The sequence below is a fragment of the Triturus cristatus genome, chromosome 11 (genome assembly GCF_964204655.1).
Source record: "Triturus cristatus chromosome 11, aTriCri1.1, whole genome shotgun sequence".
NCBI lineage: Eukaryota > Metazoa > Chordata > Amphibia > Caudata > Salamandridae > Triturus > Triturus cristatus.
The window spans coordinates 173,046,864-173,068,512 of NC_140594.1; the positions used below are offsets into that span (position 1 = coordinate 173,046,864).

Consider the following 21,649-nt stretch of genomic DNA (forward strand, 5'->3'; position numbering starts at 1 on the left):
GTGGCAGGAGGATGGTTTATAGTTAATTGTTCATTTACGAGCTATCAAACTAAGGACTATGTGGATAGTATAAAAACCATGGGTCACATCTACGACACATTTTAGTGGTCGCAAAGGGAGAATCTGGCTGTTTGCGACTGCTAAAAAGTCGTTCGGCATGTACTAACCTTATTTTGTGAGTCAGCAACCTATTACTGACTCGCAAAATAGGGTTTGTGAGTCATTATTAGGGAGAGGATTTCCAAGGGTGTCCCTTCCTAACAGGTCGCAAGGGCAGGCATGAATGTTTTGTGACCGGAATGCGGTCCAAAAAACATTAATATTTTACAGACTCCATGAAGGAGGTAGTAACCCATGTGTAAACGGGAAGGGGCTCAAAAGGGACCCCTTCCCCTTTATGAATGTGGGCGGCAATTTTTTTTTTCTTTTTTTTTTTTTAGAGTGGGCAGTGGCCCCACTGACTAATGCCTACTCTTAAAAAATGAAAAGGTAGCTTTTCATTTTTATTTTTGAAATGCATCCCGTTTACCGTTAATGAAAACGGGCTCCAATTAAATTTCATAAAAGTTTCTTTATTTAAAAAGTAATCACAGACATGGTAGTCTGCTACCCCAGCAGGCCACCATACCTGTGATTACAGGCCATTACCAATGGGCCACAAATTGAGACCATCCTCATGGATATTGATGAAGCAGGTCACTGTGACCCCAAATGGGAATCGCAAACAGTGTCTGAGGCACTGTTGTATATAGCATTTTGCGAGTTCCTAATTGCGAGTCGCACAAAGTTGCAATTAGGAACTCGCAAAATGTTTCCGTCGTACATGTGCCTCCATATCTTTTCTAATTCTGTATGCTCCCTCCCCCCCGACTTCACTGGGTGATAGAACCCTGACCACCAACTTTGTTTCTCCTGTGTATAGGGGTAGTGGACTCCTGAGGTCTTTCTATGAGTTCAGGGAGTATACATGCGATAAACTGTGTGCTGTGCATTTTGGAAAGCAAGTACATGCAAATTGCCTGTGTAGGCTACCTGTCTTGATTGCAGGTAATCCATCATGGGCTCTATTGTAATATATTTTAACCGCAGAGGTTTAACATAAAGACATCCTCATGTTTCTAAAATTGGGTGCCAGACCTGCCTCACCTTGACTGGCTTGCTGGGAGCTCACGTCAAACTCTACCTGTGTTTTGGTTGCAGGTATTGGCCCTGGGATGTATGGAAAAAAGCCACAACCATATATTTTTAACCTCTACATATCCTTAAGTTTCAATTGTTGCGTGCATATTTCAGGCTAATTCACTGGCAAGGAGAACGCGATGAACATGACCGTCATCAGATTTTTAGAATTATTATTTTTAAAACATGCTAATTACCTCTGGTTCCATTGCAAAGACACATATCCCTGCCAAAGCTTGTTCCAAGTCTGTATTCCACTAGGTCTTTCGTATTGGTCAAGAAGGTAAGTATTTAATCGGACAAGGGTGGAAGTTTCAAGGATGTGAGCAGGGATCCACACACTGGTCACGAGGAAATGTTTTTGATGTGTGGCGATTCTATGGAGGATGTGTGCAGTATATGGACACATTTTATCAACAGAATTTCCAGTAAATGGGTAAAACAATCTCAATTTCTAGGACTGAAAACTTCACAACTTCAGGAACTTCTCCCAAAAAATTGTATCACACGTGTGGATGAGCCTAATGCATGGAACAGGAATAGGCCAAAACAGTGACCATGAGAAGAACAACATTGACACTGTAATAAGTTCATAAGTTCACAGATTTGGTCTGTTCCGTTCAGTTACGATAGGTCAACTCACATAGGAGGTACTGTTTTTATTGGTAGAAGTGTGATAACACCAGGTGGTGGTAGTTTTGCTGTTACCCCCCAAATGCTAGAATTTTGTCACAGAAACCTGAGGAAAGTTAGTCTTTTAACCAATGTTTGACTTGCAAAGGGAATTCCGGGTAAGAAAATGTGGTGGGATCCATGCAGGAAACATCGCTCTTCCAGATGTCTACCCTTGAGAAATATCTAGAATTGTTAAGTGTGTCCAGGTGCTAGACGACCCAAGGCCCAGCTACGAGTCTGTGTCCCAGAAAGGAGATAGAAGCTGTTAAAAACTTTTCTTAGCTCCCCCAACAAATTAATCCTAACCGCTAATGGCTGCTCACTGGGGCACAGATGTGTGTCCCTGTGCAAGAAGCTAGCTACTGATTAGAATGTGGTCCTTCTCTAGGAAATATCCACAAAGCTTCTGGGTCCTTGCTGGGGCACAGATGCACGTTTCTCTTACCAGTAAGGAGCCCGACACTCTTTGAGAACAGCGAGATGTGTGCAAGAACGGCCTTCCGCTATTCATGTTGGGTTTGTAAAGTCTTCCATTATTAGCTGAAGTGAACTGCAGACTCAACAGCTGTGGTGCCACAACTATGTTGCAAACCGCTGGCAAATCTTAAGTAAAACCTAGAACTATGTTCTTTGGCAAGCAAAAAAACCGGGTGAACAGTCCACTGCAACTCGTGGCAGGAAATGCCACATACACCACATATCCTCCTGAAGCAAGAATATTCAGCCTAGAATCAAGATGCGATCAGCAGCGATGGGTATACAAAACAGCACCCACAACCAGCACTTTCATTCTGTTGTGAAAAAAAAGTGCTAAAAGGAGCTATGCGGAGTGAGAATCGTCGGATGGTATATCTATGGTAGTGTAAACATGTAAGCAAAGCTGGGGAACTGCAGAAAGAGAAAGAACACATCAAGCATCGGATGCTCAAGAGAGACACGCTGGGTCTTGCTGAGCAACATTCTTCGTGGGCTGTGTCTGGACATGGCTTTAAAAGATAACAGGAAGAACAAGAAGGAAGCGGTCTGGACACGCGGCAGCTTGAACTTACTTTCTCTCGGTGCTGGTCCTTTGAACTGACTTCTGATTGGCAGCATGGCCATATTGCCAATTAATTTGGTATCCGGTTCCATCAACGTGGAGTGGTAGGCCTAGACATGTGAGAAACACAAATATAAAGTGTGAACAGGCTTTCAGAGCAGAATCACACACACACACACACTACCTAAGAGATGAATAACTACGTGATGGAAGGCCAGCCTAGCCACAGAAGGGAAACACGCCTGAGAAGATGGGCTATGCGGGATATGAATTAGTTGCATAAAAACAGACAAGGCGGTGGCTGATTTACAGCAGAACCAGGCGCCTGGTACAAACATGCTCAGTTGGATGTTGCGCCCCCTTGAGAAACTTGGGGATACTTAATAATAAACAGAGAAAATACATGTGCAACTTGGGGTTCGGTGTGCTATGTTGTATGGTGTAGCCTTCTCTTCAGGACTAGAAACAAAATGTGTAGAAAAAGAGCACGTTCGCGTTAATGAAAAGCGGTAGCTCACAGCAATCCCTTTTACTGGTGTTTTTGTAAATAAAACTTTATGCGGCGCTTGCTGAGCACTAATGCGAAGGGTCACAAAGTTGAAAGCCAGCGATGTCACCTCGGCAGCCACCACCCCACCCAAAGCCTGTGAAATGAGCACCACAGAGTGTGCCATAGTAACAAAATCGCCTAGAAACTAAAACGACCATTCCCTTTACGTGCTTTTGCAACACTCGTCCGATTGTTCGCCTACAGGGCCATCTGCAGTGCCAGAAGGGTTGTTCTGTCATCAGTGTGTGGGCCGTTTTATGGCTGTTTATAGGCCTGCTTTATAGCCTGTGGGACGGTGTTTAACTGCTGATTCCCCTGATATTACCACAAACAAGGTCTAGACCAAGCAAAAATGCATGGAGTCTCCAGTGCCTTGCAAAACACCTATACAGCCTGCAGTGCTTGACATTGAAAAACAGAAGTGCAGGTACTCTGTACCAGAATACCTGCTAGTTTCTGAGAAGTGCCGGTACTCTCCAATTAAAAGTAGAACATTTCTCTTGATAAGTGCCGATACTCTCCCTCTCAAAACAAGCATTGGCATAGCCAATAGGTCTCGCCTTTGGGACCTAATAAGAGTTTAGCAAGAGCTATTGGCTTTGGCAATGTTTTTGAGCTATGTTACCCCAGAGAACAAATATGCCTACGTAGAAAAGAAAGTGTTTGATGTACCCAATGATTGAAGATCTTGTGAGTGTGGATTTAAATGATACACAGACCATAATGCATAAGCACATGTTAAAAGTGCTTGTGCATGAAGCAGAGAGGCAGTGAAGTTTGCGAACTTAGTTTAGTGTCGATGCGAAACCTGCAATGCCAATCCCTGGTGAGTTGCACTACTAACACTGAAAGAAAGCCAATGGAGGTACCAATAGGTGAGGCAGACTGGCCTCAAGAGTCCCGTCACCTTAGTGACAGAGTCACTGTCGCTATAGGGTGTGCTGATTCGTTGACCTGCCCGCAAGACTGGAGGTGAAACTCAGTATGATTGTGGTGGGCAGGCCTTCAAGGTTAACCCACACTTACCACCGCTAGGGTCCACCTGCTGGTGGTGAGACACCATGGCTTCTAAGGTCTAGCGGGGCCTCCTAAGGTCTAGCATGGGAATGTGCTCCCTCAGGAGAGTGGTCTGGTCAAGGAGGCTAAACCTTGTTCCCAAGTTCCAAATTTGGCAGCTCAGGCCATAATGCCACATCCTCTCCCTCACTGAACACCATACAGCCCCTCTGATAGAAACTCGCACTGCCGTCAGCTACAACACAAGACGACATTTCCAGCAAAAGTGTTTTTTTTCTCTTTTGGATCCACTTCACAGGGGAACAAATGAAGGGAAGGAGAGGAAAGAGAGTTTACTGAAGTCACACTTTTATTTAGCAAGTGAGGAGGAGCGAGAGAGAGACGGAAAGGGGGGGGGGGAGAGAGACAGAAAGAGAGGGAAGAGAGAGGAGCAGCTGACAGTCACAGGAGAAGAAAGTGTGCGCTTTTCAAGACTAAAGAAGTATGACGCTCATTTTTACGAAACAATTGACTACATTAAAATCAATTAAATAACTGTCACTCATGTTGCCAATCAGTTGCAACATCTTCATTAGTTTGCCACAGTATATGAGGAACATTTTGAGCTACGGGACAATTGAGTGATAATGAATTCAAACAAAGTTTCGCTTTGATAAGTATGCATAGTGGTGTAAAATTAAACTGACAACACGTAGCGTAATTTGTTTTTACACATTGTACTAGCAATATTAAAATTGCCTCGGTTTTATCGCTCTGTACATTTCTTTTTAGTTACTGCTCACATCACATCTGTGGCTAAAGAAGAGAAATATGAAGCCCCATTAAACCTAAGCTTTGATTTCTATGGGTCAGGGGGTTTGTGCCGTGATGGGGTTCAGGGCTTGTTTGAAACGCTGTAACTTACTACATCGGACAAGGATTAAAGGTCCTCTTAAACAAGTGTGTGACTCTTTGAGCTAGCTACAGGTTGTATGTACTCGTGCACACTCGCCATCAACGTTTCAAAGCTTTTACTCACATTGAAGCGTTGCGGCTACCCTGACTCTACATGGCACCTCTGGTGTTTGGAAGGGGCCGGTAAAAGATTTAACACCTCACAAGCAAAATAAAGTTTAAAAAGCACACAATAACAAATAACAGTGTGTATCTAGGGTGGGAGACGCATACATGATTTGAGTGCGTTTCCCATATGGTTCGAATGTGTTTGAAACAAGTGAAAAACAAAGTGGAGGATGGGATTTTGAGGGAATAAATCAGGAAAATTATTAACGAAGAAACGAAAGTGAACCCAAGTCTGCCGGACTTCAGAGCAGGTTGATCTATTCTAAGTTCACCTGTGGCGCCAGCGCCGGGTGGGCTGCGCTTGAGTGGTCGGGTACAAATTGGAAGCGAGGGGCACTGAAGGGGTTAGCTCGGCAGAGATGGGCAATGGAGGAGTACAAAACTGTACAATTTAGATACTGCAAAAATTAAAAGAAAGGCTGTTAGACAAGTAATATGCGCACTCCCATGCATGTGCGCAGACATCCTTCATCCGCTATGTGCCCTGCTAAGTACAATGAAGGTACCATGTCAGTCGCATTCTAGCCACCAGCCCTCAAGTGTTTATGGACCACCAGTGAAGCTGTCTTGGGCCCTAAGAGGCGCCAAATCCCTGAGCCTAAGTGGTTCCACCACACTCACTCTTTAAGGTGACCCTGTCTCCAAGCATGCCACGGCCCAGCTCATCGCTTGATTAAGCACTAGCGTCAGAGAAAATGTGACAAATTGCAGCAGCCTTGCCCTGGTGACCGAGGCTTGCAAAGCGCAAAATTGCAAGCATATGAAATGCAATAGATCTCGCAATTACTAAACTCTTGAAAATGAGAGACCCATCGCACTTCAAGTGGTTGTCTACAAAAGCGCCACATGCAGCTCCTTCAATTTAATGGCCGCTGTGCCCCTTACCTTAGACACGGCTTGTCTGAAGAAAGTGGCGTGACCACCTTCAAAGTGAAAGCGCTGCATGGGGCGATTTTATAAACAAAAGTTAACAAGAATGCGTGTGAGAGAGAGGGGGAGCAGGAGGTAAGCCCGGCAGTGGTGCACGCGTGCGCGCAGTCTTCTATTTTTGGAAGCACTGCAGTCGTGCTTGTTGCGCGCCCCTGCTCGCTCCCGCAAGGTGGATGCCGCCACAAGCACGAGTATGTGCTTCCAAAAAGAGCAGAGCGATGGCTAAAGGTCCTCCTATGCAGCGCTGCGTAGGCGAGACCCAATAAAAAGAGAGCCCGTACTCAGTACCGGCCCATTTAAAACACAGACGGCCTGTCTATCAAAGTTCAAAGCTGCCCCGATTTGCAAATGTGGGAGACTTTTTTTCTTTTAGCTCTGATTCGCTAACGGGGGCCACCTTTCCAGGCCTATTTTCTGTCCCAGTCCGACCCAGACTCCGATAAAATATTTTGTATTGTAACAAGGATTCAGTCACATGCTGATATTAGTGGACAACACTGGCAAAGAAATTAGCCAAGTAAAATTCGGGAAGGTACAACTGGCTTTTGTGATTTCAAAGTATTGGGTGGTGAGCTGCTTTTGTGAGTGTGCCACATGTATGGAAGCAGTTATGGGGCACGCATACAGGGGCCCAGTAAACAACACTGAAAGTGTTCAAAGATTGACTTTCTTCTCTTCTATCAAGGCTTAAATGCCCCTGGGCACGCACATTCACACAACCTATTTTGAAGCAGAGACTAAACAAGGATTGGCTAAGCCACAATTTCTCGTGTCCGACTTGTTTTACCAATGGTTATTACCCAGGCTGCACATCATCCATATGGCTAAAGTTAATACATTTTTTTTAAAGTGTGGGCGGGGGGAGCGGGGGGGGGCTTTGCTCATTGTGTTTTTTCCCTTTTAGTCATCAATTCCAGTTGAATGAGTAACAAAAAAAAGAAAATGTGAAAAAGCATTTTTTTCCAAGCTATTTATTTTTTATTCACATTTTGTGGTCAAACATACGTTACAAGCATTTAATCTGACGCAATCACAGATTAACAGGAGCCCTCACGCTAAAAAGAGCTAGACATGTCGAGGGCGCACTGAGCAAACACAAGATTGAGATGCTGGCCCACAAATAAGAAACAAGCCAGTAAGAGTGATATAGAAAGCCAACCAATGGTAAGCAATCCAAGCCCCTCTATGGTCGGTAAGCCACGTTATGCCTAACAGGCAGAGCATACACGGTCTAGAAGGCTCAACGTAAAAATGAATCGTTTGCATGAGTGGGAAAAGTCCTTCATGAGTACGACGGCAAGACAGATCAAGGACTATCAAAGTTAATTGTCTGGATTTTTAAATAGTCAAAATATTTCTCAAACAGAACATGTAGTACACGAGTAGTATCAGTGTAACATTATCTCATAAAACACAGAACGGATACAGCACGGCACCAGATGTGCAGGTGTACGATGGACACAAGCGTGAGAGTATGGGCAGAAGCAGGGTAATTTTCCCTCAAACACTTGCCACCAAGAGTGCACCCTTCCCTCACAAACAGAAAAAGTATAACATGGGAAGCAGCAGTGCATGCTTTCTCATACAGAAAAAGTACACCACCTGCAGCTGGCACGCAAGCTCGCCACATACCCAGAACATGCAACGCAGGGGCAGCAGTAACACGGTGCTTGTACTCACAGAACAGATACAGTACAGGAAACAGCAGCCACGTATTCCCCAAACAGAAAAGAGGTGGTAAATAGCATGAGCAGCAGTAGTGCAAACTTCCTAACACATGCACACGGTACAAAGAGGACCCTCAGTGCAGCCTTCCCTCATACACAATAGGTACAGCATTACTCCCAATTTCCTCAAATACCAACACAACATGTACAGGCAGGACATGAGTCCCTTACATACAGTCCAGGTTTGGCATGGGCAGCTGTAGTGCTTGTTTCACACAGTCAGAGAATTTATTTTTCATAGATAGCACAGGGTTAACAGAAGTAACTAATGTAAGCTTATTTCACGTAGGAACCACAGGTTGCAACAATTTAACCATCTGCCCCCAACTCCCACACACTTATATGACCATAAAAAGCTCTGCCTCCCCCATCATGTCCCGAGTCTGATTGCCTAATGCTAATTGTAAGTTGATTGGCCTCCTTGATTTGCCCATATCTGATGGGCAAAGAACCCTACCTGTCCAGCTGTGCACAGTGGCTAGGTAGGCTTACAACTGTGGGACATGCCCAGAACCAGGGAGTTAATTTCCATGCTCATTGGGCTGGTTCTACGGCTCGGGAACAGCCAAAACTCTGTGGCCTGAACTCCCAGCTCTCTCTGAATTAGCATTCACCAGTTGTAAATAGATGCCCTGGTTGGAGGCATGGTAATGGGTTTCGTGAAAGGCAGACTACTCCCATCTAGCTGCTGAATTAGCTTCTCACACAAATAGAGAATCAAGCACAGGTGTACTTGGATGCCAGGTAAGTGCATAACAAGAGTATTACAAGCAGGTGCCAGCCACCCCAGCTAACAGGCAATGCACCAGGTCCCTTTCAGGTATCTTGAGGTACAGGAGAAATGCTGGGCCGAGTGTGCAATGCGACACCTACCACCCAAGCAACAGCCCTGAGGAAACGCAGCCTCAAGTCGCGATAACTCAAGGTACCTGCTCCAGCACATCCATCTCTGTTTTATTTTCCAGATCCAGGGTGGAGACTTGCCTGTTTTTCGGAGCACAGTAGATACAGATCAGCATGTGACATAACAAAAGGGAAATGGTACCCGTACTGCACATCTGATGTCATTATGGTTATCTACTCTCATCGGTGTTGGGCAGAAGAGAAAATGATGGAGATCCCAGGAACAGTTGGCATTACAAACCAGTCAATCACATTGAGACATCTCTAGCATGTATGAAGTATAATAGGTGTCTCTTACTCACATGGAGAAGCACTGTGCATCGGATACACTAAAGAAAGGCGCAGAAAAATGTAAAGCAAACTATTGCTGCAACACTAGATAGGACTAAAGCACGACTGTGCCAAACTAAAAATCCACCTGTGAATATGAAGGAGGGCCAAATAGATGGAGTAACTCCTCTCTGCATAGGCATTTAATCGTAAAAGGTCCATTTGGGGATCAGAGGTACCCGAGAGAGAACACAGTGCCTCTTGGCCTTGACTAGCAGCACATTTGCTGTTCAGCATGGATGAAAGTCACAGAAAGCCCAGAATGACAGGATGTTGAGCCTACGCGAGTCTCTTCGCTCCCCATGTTGAGTTTTTTTGTCCTGCTCCTCCCAACACAAAAGGGCTATGATGTGGCCTGCGCTGGCTGCATCACAAAGATTTTTCAGTGACTTTCAGCCATGCTGAACAGCAGATGTGCTGCTAAACAACATGGTTTTAACACATTCACACTGACGAGGTCAATAGCTTGGGCTTGCCGAGATCTATGGTCTTTGCCAATGCTTGTTCGGTGTTGACGGGGTCTAGCGGAACAAATGGGGAAGTGATAGTGACAAACAGTTGAGGAGGTTTGAAGAGAAGTTAAGATGAGGCGCAATGGCCAGAGCTGCTGACGGGGGAACCGGGTTCGAATCTCTGGGTCGGCTGAACAGTTTGTAATTCTGGGCAAATCCCTTACGCTTACCCCTGCGTACGACATCAAATGTGTCATTGTGTAATGTAACTGGTGAGCACTTTAAGTGCTCCAATATCATCTGGGGTTAGCACTGTGGCAAGATGGAGGATGGAACAAGGCTCCAATACCAACAAAATAAATAAATGAAGCAGCGAGGAGGGAGGTAGTGGGGGACGGGTTTAAGCATGGAAGCAGGATGGGGAGATGGGCAAGTATTGACTGTAGAAGGCGGGACAAAGCAACAATGAAGGGGGAAAATCCATTAATTGAAGCAGGATCAGCGACACAAATGAATGTGATATTGTGGAATGTAACTGGTGAGCACTTCTTAAAGCGCTCCAATTCCATTGGCTTGTGTTTGTTCTATGGCAAAACGAAGTACGGCGCGAGCGCCCCAATACCATTGGAGTGTGCAAAAAAAATGAAAGCAAGTATGAAGAAGGAGATAGTGGGGGGAAAAATAAAGCAGGAGAGTTTGGGGAGATGGGCAAGCAACGACGGGAGAGGGTGGGAGGAAACAACAATGAAGGGGGGAAAAAATACCTTAATTGAAGCAAGTTATCCAATACCATCGGCTTGTGTTCGCATATAGCTAGACAAAGGACAGAGTGAGCGCTCCAATACCATCAGATCGTGAAAAAAAATTATATATAAAGACCCAATCCTGCTCCCAAAGAAGAAGGCATGTACACAAGGCTGCTGGAATATGGCACCCTTATTTTCCTGGGCCTCCCTCGACCCCGAGCTCAAAGAGACGCGTTTCGGCTTCGCAGGAGCCTTTGTCAATCGAATATATATACACATACATACATACATACATACATACAAGTGATGTTCATGTTTTAACATTGTTAAGAAAAGCATTTGTTTATGTACACACTCATGCATTTTAGGGGTATGTGTATAAGGGAGATGGGCTGAAAACACAAGTACTTCTATGAAGTGCTTGAAAACAAAGAAAAAAATAGCTGTGCAAACTTGGAGCAGTGTAAGAAGAAATGGATTTGGTCCATGCGCTATGGGAGGGCCAAACACAAGACGACGACATTACGCCTGCATGCCATGACGAATGGCATCAAAGAAAATGAGAGCGACCGTGAAGTTTAACAATTGTATGAGATGGGCGGCCTATTAAGCCCACAGATAGAACACAAAAAGACTCTTCGAGGCAGCGCATGCGCAGCCTAGCCGAGCAGTCCTGTCTAGCCGAGACCTAAAAACAAAAAACCCAAGCGAAGTCTAATGGCTTTGCCAATGCTTGTTGTGTTTGGAAAACGGGGAGATTAAGTGATTTATCCGTAATCACAAAATGTAGAACTGAGGCCGAGGTTAGGAATAAGATGTGGCTGCCAACTACGGAGCTGGTAAACTAGGTTTGAGTTTCGGCGTCGGCTTAACATCCTTGATTTTGGGCAAATCACTTAATCTTGCAGTGCTTACAAAAATGAATGTGTCCTTGTGTAAAGTAACTGGTGCTAAAATAAAGCACTCCAATACCATCTGGTGGTGTTGGCGCTATATAAAACTGAACAAAAAAAAGTAACTGGTGCTAATGTAAGGCGTTCCAACACCTTTGGGTGGTGCTGGTGCGATAAAAAACTGCACAAACTGCACCGCCACCTTCCCAGAGAGCTGGAAGCACGCCGAACTCAGCGCCCTACTGAAGAAACCATCAGCGGACCCCACCGACCTCAAAAACTACCGCCCCATCTCGCTCCTTCCTTTTCCGGCCAAAGTCATCGAGAAAACCGTCAGACAACTGGCCGCCTTCCTCGAGACGAACGGATCCCTCGACCACTCGCAGTCCGGCTTCCGGGCCAACCACAGCACCGAGACCGCCCTCATCGCAGCCACCGACGACATCCGAGCTTTGCTCGACAACGGGGAAACAACGGCCCTCATCCTCCTGGACCTCTCCGCGGCGTTCGACACGGTCTGCCACCGCACCCTAGTGCAGCGCCTCAACAACATCGGTATCCAGGAGAAGGCACTGGAATGGATCATCTCCTTCCTCACCGGAAGAACACAGAGTCCGCCTACCCCCGTTCAGATCCGAGGCCACTGAAGTCATCTGCGGCGTACCACAAGGATCATCACTCAGCCCCACCCTCTTCAACGTCTACATGAGCCCCCTCGCAGCCATCGCGCGCCAACACAACCTCAACATCATCTCCTACGCCGACGACACCCAGCTGATCCTCTCCCTCACCAACGACCCTGCCCCTGCCAGAACCATCCTACACGAAGGGATGAAAGACGTAGCCGAGTGGATGACGAACAGCCGCCTGAAACTGAACTCAGATAAGACGGAAGTCCTCATCCTGGGATCATCACCCTTCGCCTGGGACGACTCCTGGTGGCCCCCTGCCCTTGGCAGCGCACCCAAACCAACAGACCACGCACGCAACCTGGGCTTCGTCCTGGACTCCTCCCTCTCCATGACCAGACAAGTCAACGCCGTCTCCGCATCATGCTTCAACATCCTACGCATGCTACGTAAGATCTTCCGGTGGATCCCCACCGAAACCAGGAAGACGGTCACCCAGGCCCTCGTCACCAGCCGACTGGACTACGGCAACTCCCTCTACGCCGGAACCACAGCCAAACTCCAGAAACGACTCCAGCGCATCCAGAACGCCTCAGCACGCCTCATCCTGGACATTCCCTGACACAGTCACATCTCCGTACACCTGAGAAACCTGCACTGGCTCCCCGTCAGCAAGAGAATCACGTTCCGACTCCTCACCCACGCACACAAAGCTCTCCACAACCAAGGCCCAAGATACCTCAACGACCGCTTGACCTTCTACACTCCCACCAGCCAGCTTCGATCAACAAGCCACGCCCTCGCCGCCGTCCCCCGCATCCGAAGAGCCACAACAGGAGGAAGATCCTTCTCCTACCTGGCTGCCAAGACGTGGAACTCCCTCCCCATCCACCTCCGCCTGACCCAAGACCACCTCTCCTTCAGGAAGCAACTCAAGACCTGGCTGTTCGAGCAGTAGCGGACCACTCTCCCCCAAGCGCCTTGAGACCCTCCGGGTGAGTAGCGCGCTATACAAATGCTTGATTGATTGACTGATTGATAATTGTGAAATGCAGTCGGTGGAGGAGAGATCTGTGCCACTTACCACTTACTAGAACGAAACAGACTACAATGGGGGTTTAAAACCGTGATGGGGTCAAGGGTGATTTGTGGACGGGGCAAGCACAGGGAAGTGCGAGGGGGCAAGCAGAGACGGGTGGGGGAGGTGGGAGAAACAGAAAGCAGCAACAAAGGGAAAAGCAGTGATAGGGAAGAGGGTGATCTGTGGGAGGGAGGACTAAATACAAGAAGAGGCATGACCATGTATGCCAGGTTAAGACAAATTGTGACAAGAAATATGATACAGATGATGCAGCGAGCAAATGGGAAGCAGATGGGCGGGCCGGAGCCCACAGATTAAACACATCTCTTCGAGACAGCGCAAGGTCTGTCTAACCGAGACCTAAAAAACAGACAATGTAGCACTATGGGGAATTAAAAGCAATGCTTACACATAGTATCTCTTGTTCTAACTAAATGGCTGTCTTATAAGGACCGCTAACTAACTAATTGCAACACATGAAAACTTGCATCTTTCCTGTTCACTTCAGCCAACTTTCTCTGAAACCAAGAGACGTGCTAAATTTACAACATTTGCCAGTAGAGAGGGAGAAACCTGGGACTGTCTTAGTAAATCAGGGCCACTATTTGATAACTCAGCTTCCCACCAAGTAATAAAGAGCACTGTTTCTAGTATGGTGCTTGAAATTTAACTATGGCTGACTTTCTACCAAACAAATTTGCTATTTAAACATGTGCGCCTCACAAAGATGCAGACTGTCACTGAAACTAATGAATTCCTTGTTTCAAAGATCTATGGTTGTACATCCTCACAGAAGTGCATAACACCATGCTTAAATGCGTTCTGACTCATGAACCGGAATCTCTGCTTTATATACAAAGAAATGATGATACTTTAAGACAAAGTGGGCCAATGCCGAGGTAAAAAACAAGCTCATTACGAAGTCCCAAAATGACTGCATTTCAATTCAAGCAGTACATGTATGCATATTAAAATTACACACCTGTTCAAGTAGTGTTCCTGTTGCTGGAGGGAAAATGACCTCTAATTCAGACTAATATTCATCAAACAAAACAACATTTTGGGCATTTGCTTGCCTAACGGCTCTAAAGTCAGACCACAAAATATCCGGTCACTTGGAACTAAATCATCATTCTCTGTCCTGAGAAGATATGGGCTAAATAAAAATGAATTATTTGCTCCCTACAATCCTTCAATTTACTAAATAACACCAAACCGGAGATCATCACCAAGGAAAAGTGTGTCCTCAAGAACACAAAATGAAATTCTTTTACTAGGAGCATACACGGCTGACCAGCAGACCCAGGTCATGTGTGTCACTTTCAACAAGTCATTGATTTGTAGTTCAATTTTTACCATTCTGAAATATGTTCACAAAAATGTCAGTATGCAAAATGCTTTTGATTAAAATGTCAGGGTTTGCTGAAAATAATACATGGCTCATAGGGCCACTCTGCTATATTATGTTATACAGTCTTATAGAGCGCACTATCACCCCAAGGGTATCTTGTCCCTAGGTTACATTAATTCCATTGTTCACACGTTACTGTACCAGGTCAGATGTTTCATGAAAGGTGGCTAGGCTCCGTTACACCCTTGGAAAGAGCCAAGTCTTAAGCTTCTTCCTGAAATGTAGTAAGTCTTCTGCTTGTCTGAGATTGGGCGGAAGTTCATTCCATAGCCAAGCAGCTACAGAACTGAATGCTCTTCCTCTGAGCCTGGTCTTTCTGATTCTGGGCGTCCTCACCAAATTGACTGCTGAAGATCGAAGGCTTCTGGTCAGGACATACCAGGTGAATTTACTCTGCAATGGCCTGGGCCCAAGTCCATGTAAGGCCTTAAAAACAATGCAGAGAGATTTGAACTGTATTCTCTGCATAATTGGCAGCCATTGAAGGTCTTTTAGGAACAGAGAGGCAGATGACCTACGCTGTCTCTTTAGAGCTGGCTTCGCAGCTATTCTCTGAATTCTTTGAAGCTTCTTAATCAAGGAGTTTGGAGCACCCAGTAACAGAGCGTTGCAATAATCTAACCGGCTCAATATGACACTTCTCACCACCAGTGCTCTGGCTGAAGTCGGTAGCATTGGAAGTATTTTCTGCAGTGCTCTAATGAGAGAAAAACAGGTTCCGACTGTTTTATTCACTTGGGTATCTAGACTCAGTCATCAAATATCACCCCTATATTGCGCACCGTCTTAGAGGGTATTTGTGGCTCATCTGTTGGGATAGGCCAAAACTTGGCCGAAAGCGGGGGAAGGATTTTCTTTGCCGTACAGTACAGAATATCTGTTTTATCCCTGTTAAATTGCAAGGAGTTATCTCTAAGCCAACTTGCAGTTTTTTGCATACACTCGTGTAAACTATCGAGCAATACTGATTGATTCCCCTCGAGTGAAAAAATGAGTTGCGCATCATCCGCATAGTTCACCAAGTTAATTTTGTAAGGTTTGATCATTGGAATCAATGGACTCATACATGTTAAATAGTATCGGACTAATAGTGATTGATCCTTGGGGGACACCGTGCTGGATAGAGCCATATTTCGATTTTTTTTTTAAAGGAGGTAGAGCCACTGCCTGTTGTCTATCAGACAGGTATGACTGAAACCATTTCAGTGCCATGCCCTCTATCCCAATATCCATAAGCCTATTCAGAAGGATTTTGTGAGTCGACCTTATCGAATGAGGCAGACATATCCAATAGGACCAGTATAACTGATTGTCCTTTGTCTGCTCGCATTCTGAGTTCATCCAGGACTGTTACTAAGGCAGTCTCTGTTCCATGAACTGGACGAAAGCCAAATTGTGCATCTTCTAGCCTGTGATTAACTTCTAGAAATTGCGAGTGTGTTCTACTGACCAAATGCTCTAAAACTTTCACTGGGTAAGGCAGAAGAGAGCGGGGTCTGTAACTAGTTGGACATAAGGGATCAAACGTGGTTTTCTTGAACAAGGGTGTCACCATTGTCTGTTTCCAGCATACCGGTACTACCCCACTACTCAGTGATTGGCAGCAGATCTGACAGAGTTGTGGAAATAGCTCCTCCTTAAATTCTCCATTGGGGACCCATATTAAATGTTCAACGCAAGTCTATTAAAATCTTCCTCTGTAAGAATCTCGAAATGATCCAGAGTTGCTGACTTGCCCTCATCTACTCCCTCCTACTTCTTAATCAGTAGCATCATCTTGGGTGCTCTAATTCCATCATCTGTCTTACCCTCCTTGTTCATTTCCAGACCACTGATAATTTTAGCAATCTTCTCCTCAAAGAAGACCGTCAAGCCATCACATAGGTCTTGGGTCGCAGTGATATTATTTTTTATGCAGTCGGGTTTAGAGAGGTCACACTCACTATTTTAAATATGCTTCTAGCACTATTAGTCGCCTTTAGAATAATATTAGCGTAATACTCGGCTTTTGCCTTGGCGGTTGTCCCTTTATAGTTGCCCAGTGCTGCCCTCAAGGCAATGTTATACTCTTTCTCATAAAAGTTCCTCCACTTTCTTTCTGCTTGTTTGCAGCCTTTCTTTAGCCCCTCATTATACCAGGGGACCAATGACTTGTACATATTTTTTAGTTCTTTCATTGGGATCATCTGATCGAGAGTATTGCTTAACTGGTCACAGAATTTCAGATAGTTTTTGCATTGGAAGCTCTATGAATACAACTAATCATTCATACCGATAACGCAAAAAAGCAAATTGACTAATAGGTTCCTATAAATATCAACATGCTCTAGCAAACCATACAATCTACCTTAAAATATGTGCATGTCAGGACTAAAAATATCTTTAATGCCAACCCAAAATATTAATGTTCTAAAACGTTCATGCATCAGGACAACAAACATTTCTTCATCCACACTCCAAAATCTGAAGCACATTACGCACAATAAACAAATACATGTAAAACGTATGGCAGCAAATCACCCGTCATGAATACCAAAAGCACTAACACATAAGATAACAAATGCACCTTTATTTTAAATTAAAACTGCCGCAATTAGGACAGCAAACACACCCATTTTAACACAACATATTAACAAATAAATATGGCAAGATTACAGAGGATTGGTGGTGAGAAAGACACACCACTACATAGCCCTGTACGCGGACAACCTCCTGCTGTTCCTCGGTGATACGACGGAGGACTTGAGAGGGGCACAGTCCATGCTGGAGCACTTTGGTAGGCTTTCTGGCCTCAAGGTCAACTGGCAGAAATCAAAGTTGTTCCTTATGACGCCTAACAGACCCCCGCCGGCCGACTTAGGTGACCTCCAGTGGGAACCTAGCTGCCTGGCATACCTAGAGGTGAAAATATATCATGGCCCCACAGAGCTCTTGGAGGGCAATGTGGGCAAAACGATACGCTCGCTCCGATCCTCTATAGATTTTTGGAACTCCCTGCCGCTATCGTAGCAGGTATAGTAGCCATCCTGAAGATGGTGGCACTCCCACGCGCCAATTTTATTTCTTCAGGACCCTCCCAGTTAGGATTCCCCGAGCAATATTTAGACATCTAGATTCGATGATCGTATTGTTCATATGGGGAACGGGTCTCAGGAGAGTGGCACTGGCCACGATGCAGCGCGTCACAACGGCAGGCAAATTAGCAGTCTCGGATTTTGAAACATACTACATAGCAGCTCAACTTAACTGGATGATCCAGTGGCTAGCTGCTGGGAGGAACCTGGGCAGAGTACAGCACCCATTTGCGCTGACTGCCCGATAGTTGCGAAAATATTACTATGTGTGCAGAGAAATCTGTGGGGGACAACAGAAATCAAGGTGGTGACACAATGCTGGGCTAGGTATCTGAGACGTGTTGGTTGCAGAGTGCCCTACTCCCCTGACTTGCCCATAGCCCCGCTCTGACATCTTCCACGTGGGGACACTGGGTGGGACTGGATGCCTGGGAGGAAGCGGGGGTGAGGGTAATAGGAGACCTTTTTCCAGGACTCTGAACTGCTTCCCTTTGAAGAATTTTGGAGAAAATATGACCTGCCTGGAGGCCACTTCTTAATGCACAGAGCCCTTACACTGAGACTGCGGAAGCACTGGAGCACAGGCACCACAGAACCCCGAGAGCTTGATGGCTGCCGGTATGTCACTGGTTCGACAGGGAAGATCAAAACGGTCTCTTGCCTCTATAGGGCAATACGCCACAACACACAGACCCCCTTAGAGCGACTGCTGATGCAGTGGGAGGACGACTTGGGAAGGCCAATTCCTGAAGCAATTTGGGAGATCATAGTCGAAAGGACTCTGAAAGTGTCCAGGAATGTTGGGTTCAAACTAATAAACTAGTATGTTCTTCACAGAGCATATCTTACCGCAACGCGAATTAGAAGATACTTTGGGGTGGAGACGGCAGCCTGCCCCAGGTGTGGAGAGAGGGAAGCCCATATATTGCGTATGTTCTGGGATTGTCCTACTCTGTGCGTATCCTGGAAGGAGGTACTACACAGAATAGAAGAGGTCATCGAAAAAGAGATACCACACACTCCAGGCCACTTCGTACTTGGATGGTTTCCACATACGGCCAAAACAAAAACGACAGGGTAATTCCAAAATCTGGCTTATGTCCAGGCTAAACAGGAAATCACCAAGAACTGGAAAGCAACAGGAGGACAGAGAGTGGGAATATGGAAAAGGGAACTTAAAAAGTGAGCGGGGGCAGAAGGGAGACTACTGTTAAAAGAAGCGAGATGGGGAATCGGCAATATAGACAAGGCAAGAGCGATTAGTGGACGAACTAGCAGCCACTGGGCAAGAAGCGGAGAGAAGACCCCTTGCAGCCCCCAATACCCGACCAGGGAGAGAGGAAACTAGGCCAGATAGTATAAAGGATAGCATAACAGACGACTCTAAACCTATTATATGAGAACTCATAGTACCAGATGTTAGGAAAAGGACCTGCAATCCTGCTCACCCTTAGGTCCACATATATACCCCTTCACCCAAAGATCCTCCATCTCTTGCTCACTCTTACCAGAACCTCCTGTTGACCCCCATGTCTGTGAAAACAATGCTCACCATGAAATTCTCTAAGCCGTCTTATCTCTCAGCTCAACTGATGCTCTGTGCAAACCATGGCCCTGAGGTTCCTACTTTCCTCTACGTCTTCAAAGCGCCTGTGCAAACCTAAGCCCCACAGGCTCCTTCTCACTCATAGGTTTCCAGCAAAAGCCCTGCTCAATTTAGCTCCTTGGGGCTCGTTCTTACACTCAGATATCTAAGTGTCCAGCCTCAATCTCATTTTTGCAGAGGCTCCTGCTAACCTCACTTTCAAGAAACTCCTGCTCACCATTCTTAACCTCACTCTCCTAATACCTCTCACTCTTAGGTTTCTGAAATTCTTGTTCACCCTGCGGATCACTGCTCATCCTAGTCACATACGAATCCCCAAACTCCTGCTTATCCTGTTTGCTCAAATACTCTAAATGGTCTCCAGGTTTACTTATACTTATTTTCCAGGCCTTGACTGAAATGTCACCTCACCAAATTAGACATTTCTGCTCATCCCCAAATGCTAGCTTCAGTCATCCGCCTTTTCTACTTGACAACTGCAGTTGGAAGTTTCCCAAAATATTTATGTTAATGAAGCCACTGAGTGGGGTCATCCTGCCATGTGAAAATCTTAGGGCACTTTGAAAGCTGCACAAAAACCCACTATACACATAGACACACATACTAGACTGCAAGACTCTCGCCTGTGAGTAAAAGAGGTGACCAGAACAGGTGGCTTACGGTATTTTACAGGCCTGTAAAGTCACTGAATTATTTAAATGCCTGTTTCAGACACTCATGTGCACACTCCCGGGCACAGTTGGACTCGGGCAGGGCAAACGTAGCCTTTTATCCTTTCAAAATTATCAAAACTAGAACCATTGTGGTTGATAATGGAAAGGTACATTTTATAATTGTGAGAAACATTACACAGCAGGCTTTGCATATGTTCTTTATGTTTTTTTTAAGCAGAAAGAAAGGTTAGTTGTTTTTTCTGGCTTCTGCTCATGTAATGAAGAGAGGAACTCTTTATTGGCGCTGGGTGCAATTGTGTGTCACACAGTTGTGTTGCCCTTCCTCCAGCTTTCCATTGGCCTCAAAAGTTCTCCCTAGAATTTGTACTACAGTTGCCTGAAATCCCAGAGCACTGCACACCTGCTGCAAAAAAGACCTCCTTTAAGTCAGCAGCACGTTTATCTTGAGCATAAAGGGACATACCTGGGGTGCAATTGACTCCTTATCCCTCTGGCATTCAGTGCTACTGCAAATGTGAAGTCCTAAGGCAACTCAAACAATTGTTACAACATATAATGATAAATACATTGAAGGAACCAAGATATGCAGATTTTATTGTCTTAAAAACACTACAAAAACCGTATTCTTTACATCAATTGGCATGATCAATAGTTTAATCAATTCCCATGCTCGCTCCAAACGTGTCTACACTCACTCATTCACTTTCATACTGGATGTACATTCAAATTAATGATCGTGAAAAAATGTATAATGGATTCAAATGAGGATTTCCACAATTGCTGATCTAACCGTTTTAAAAAAGTTAGTCATCCAAATTCATGTTGGTAGATTCAGCACTATAATGATTGATAATCCAACACTGAAAACACAATGATCTCTAGGGCAAGACAACGATGGTTGAAAACAAGGTTCAAGATCATATGGAATCTATGTGCGTTTCGGCACCAGGGGTGCCTTCATCAAGAAAAGCCACAATGTTAAAAGTCTTGATGCCCTGAATGTTACAGGAAACTATGCATTCAATGCTGTGAATGCCAAGAAGGGTCCTTCCTGAAGATGATAATATAAAACTACTGAAGAATATCTGCCCAACTGTAGTTCGATGTACACGTCGCCCATGATCTACACAGAATCACGAGCCGCAACGGGATGCTGGTGAGCGCTGTCTGAAACTTGGACACTTATACGAGTCGGGCCGGAGTACTGATGAGCGCCGTCCACGATGAGAGAAAAACCGGGATGCAGGTAAGAGCCGTCTGTGATTGAACCATCACACTAGTCGGACCGGGGTGCAGATAAACGCCGTCAGCGATAAGAGTGAAACCTATGATAAAAGAGAGCCACGAGAGGATAACAATCCACACGCCCTTTGTTGCAAACTCAATCTGAGATCGATGATGTCCGATCCAACAAGCGACTGATGGGAGTCGACAAACTGACGCTGGCTACTGCACCTGCTGCACTATTTGCAGGGCACAAGTCCTAAAACAAGCATTGGCATAGCCAATAGGTCTCGCCTTTGGGACCTTATAAGTGTTTAGCCAGAGCGAATGGTTTTACCAAAGTCTTTAAACTAGGTTATAGAGCAGTGTGGCTGCTGTGCAGCATGTTGAAAAGTTATAATAAAAACGTCTTATAAGCATTTTTCTTACCTTATATATAACCAAGAA

The 21,649-nt window shown here is 45.4% G+C and overlaps 1 protein-coding gene across 1 annotated transcript in view; it reads right to left on the reverse strand.

The window, feature by feature from the left end:
- The window catches only part of ARPC3 (actin related protein 2/3 complex subunit 3), a 43,611-nt gene that overhangs the window by 17,455 nt on the left and 4,507 nt on the right, over nt 1-21,649 (reverse strand). The window contains exon 2 of the mRNA XM_085636414.1: nt 2,904-3,003. Within this exon, the coding sequence (XP_085492540.1) occupies nt 2,904-3,003 (100 nt within the window). The remainder of the gene's footprint in view (nt 1-2,903; nt 3,004-21,649) is intronic.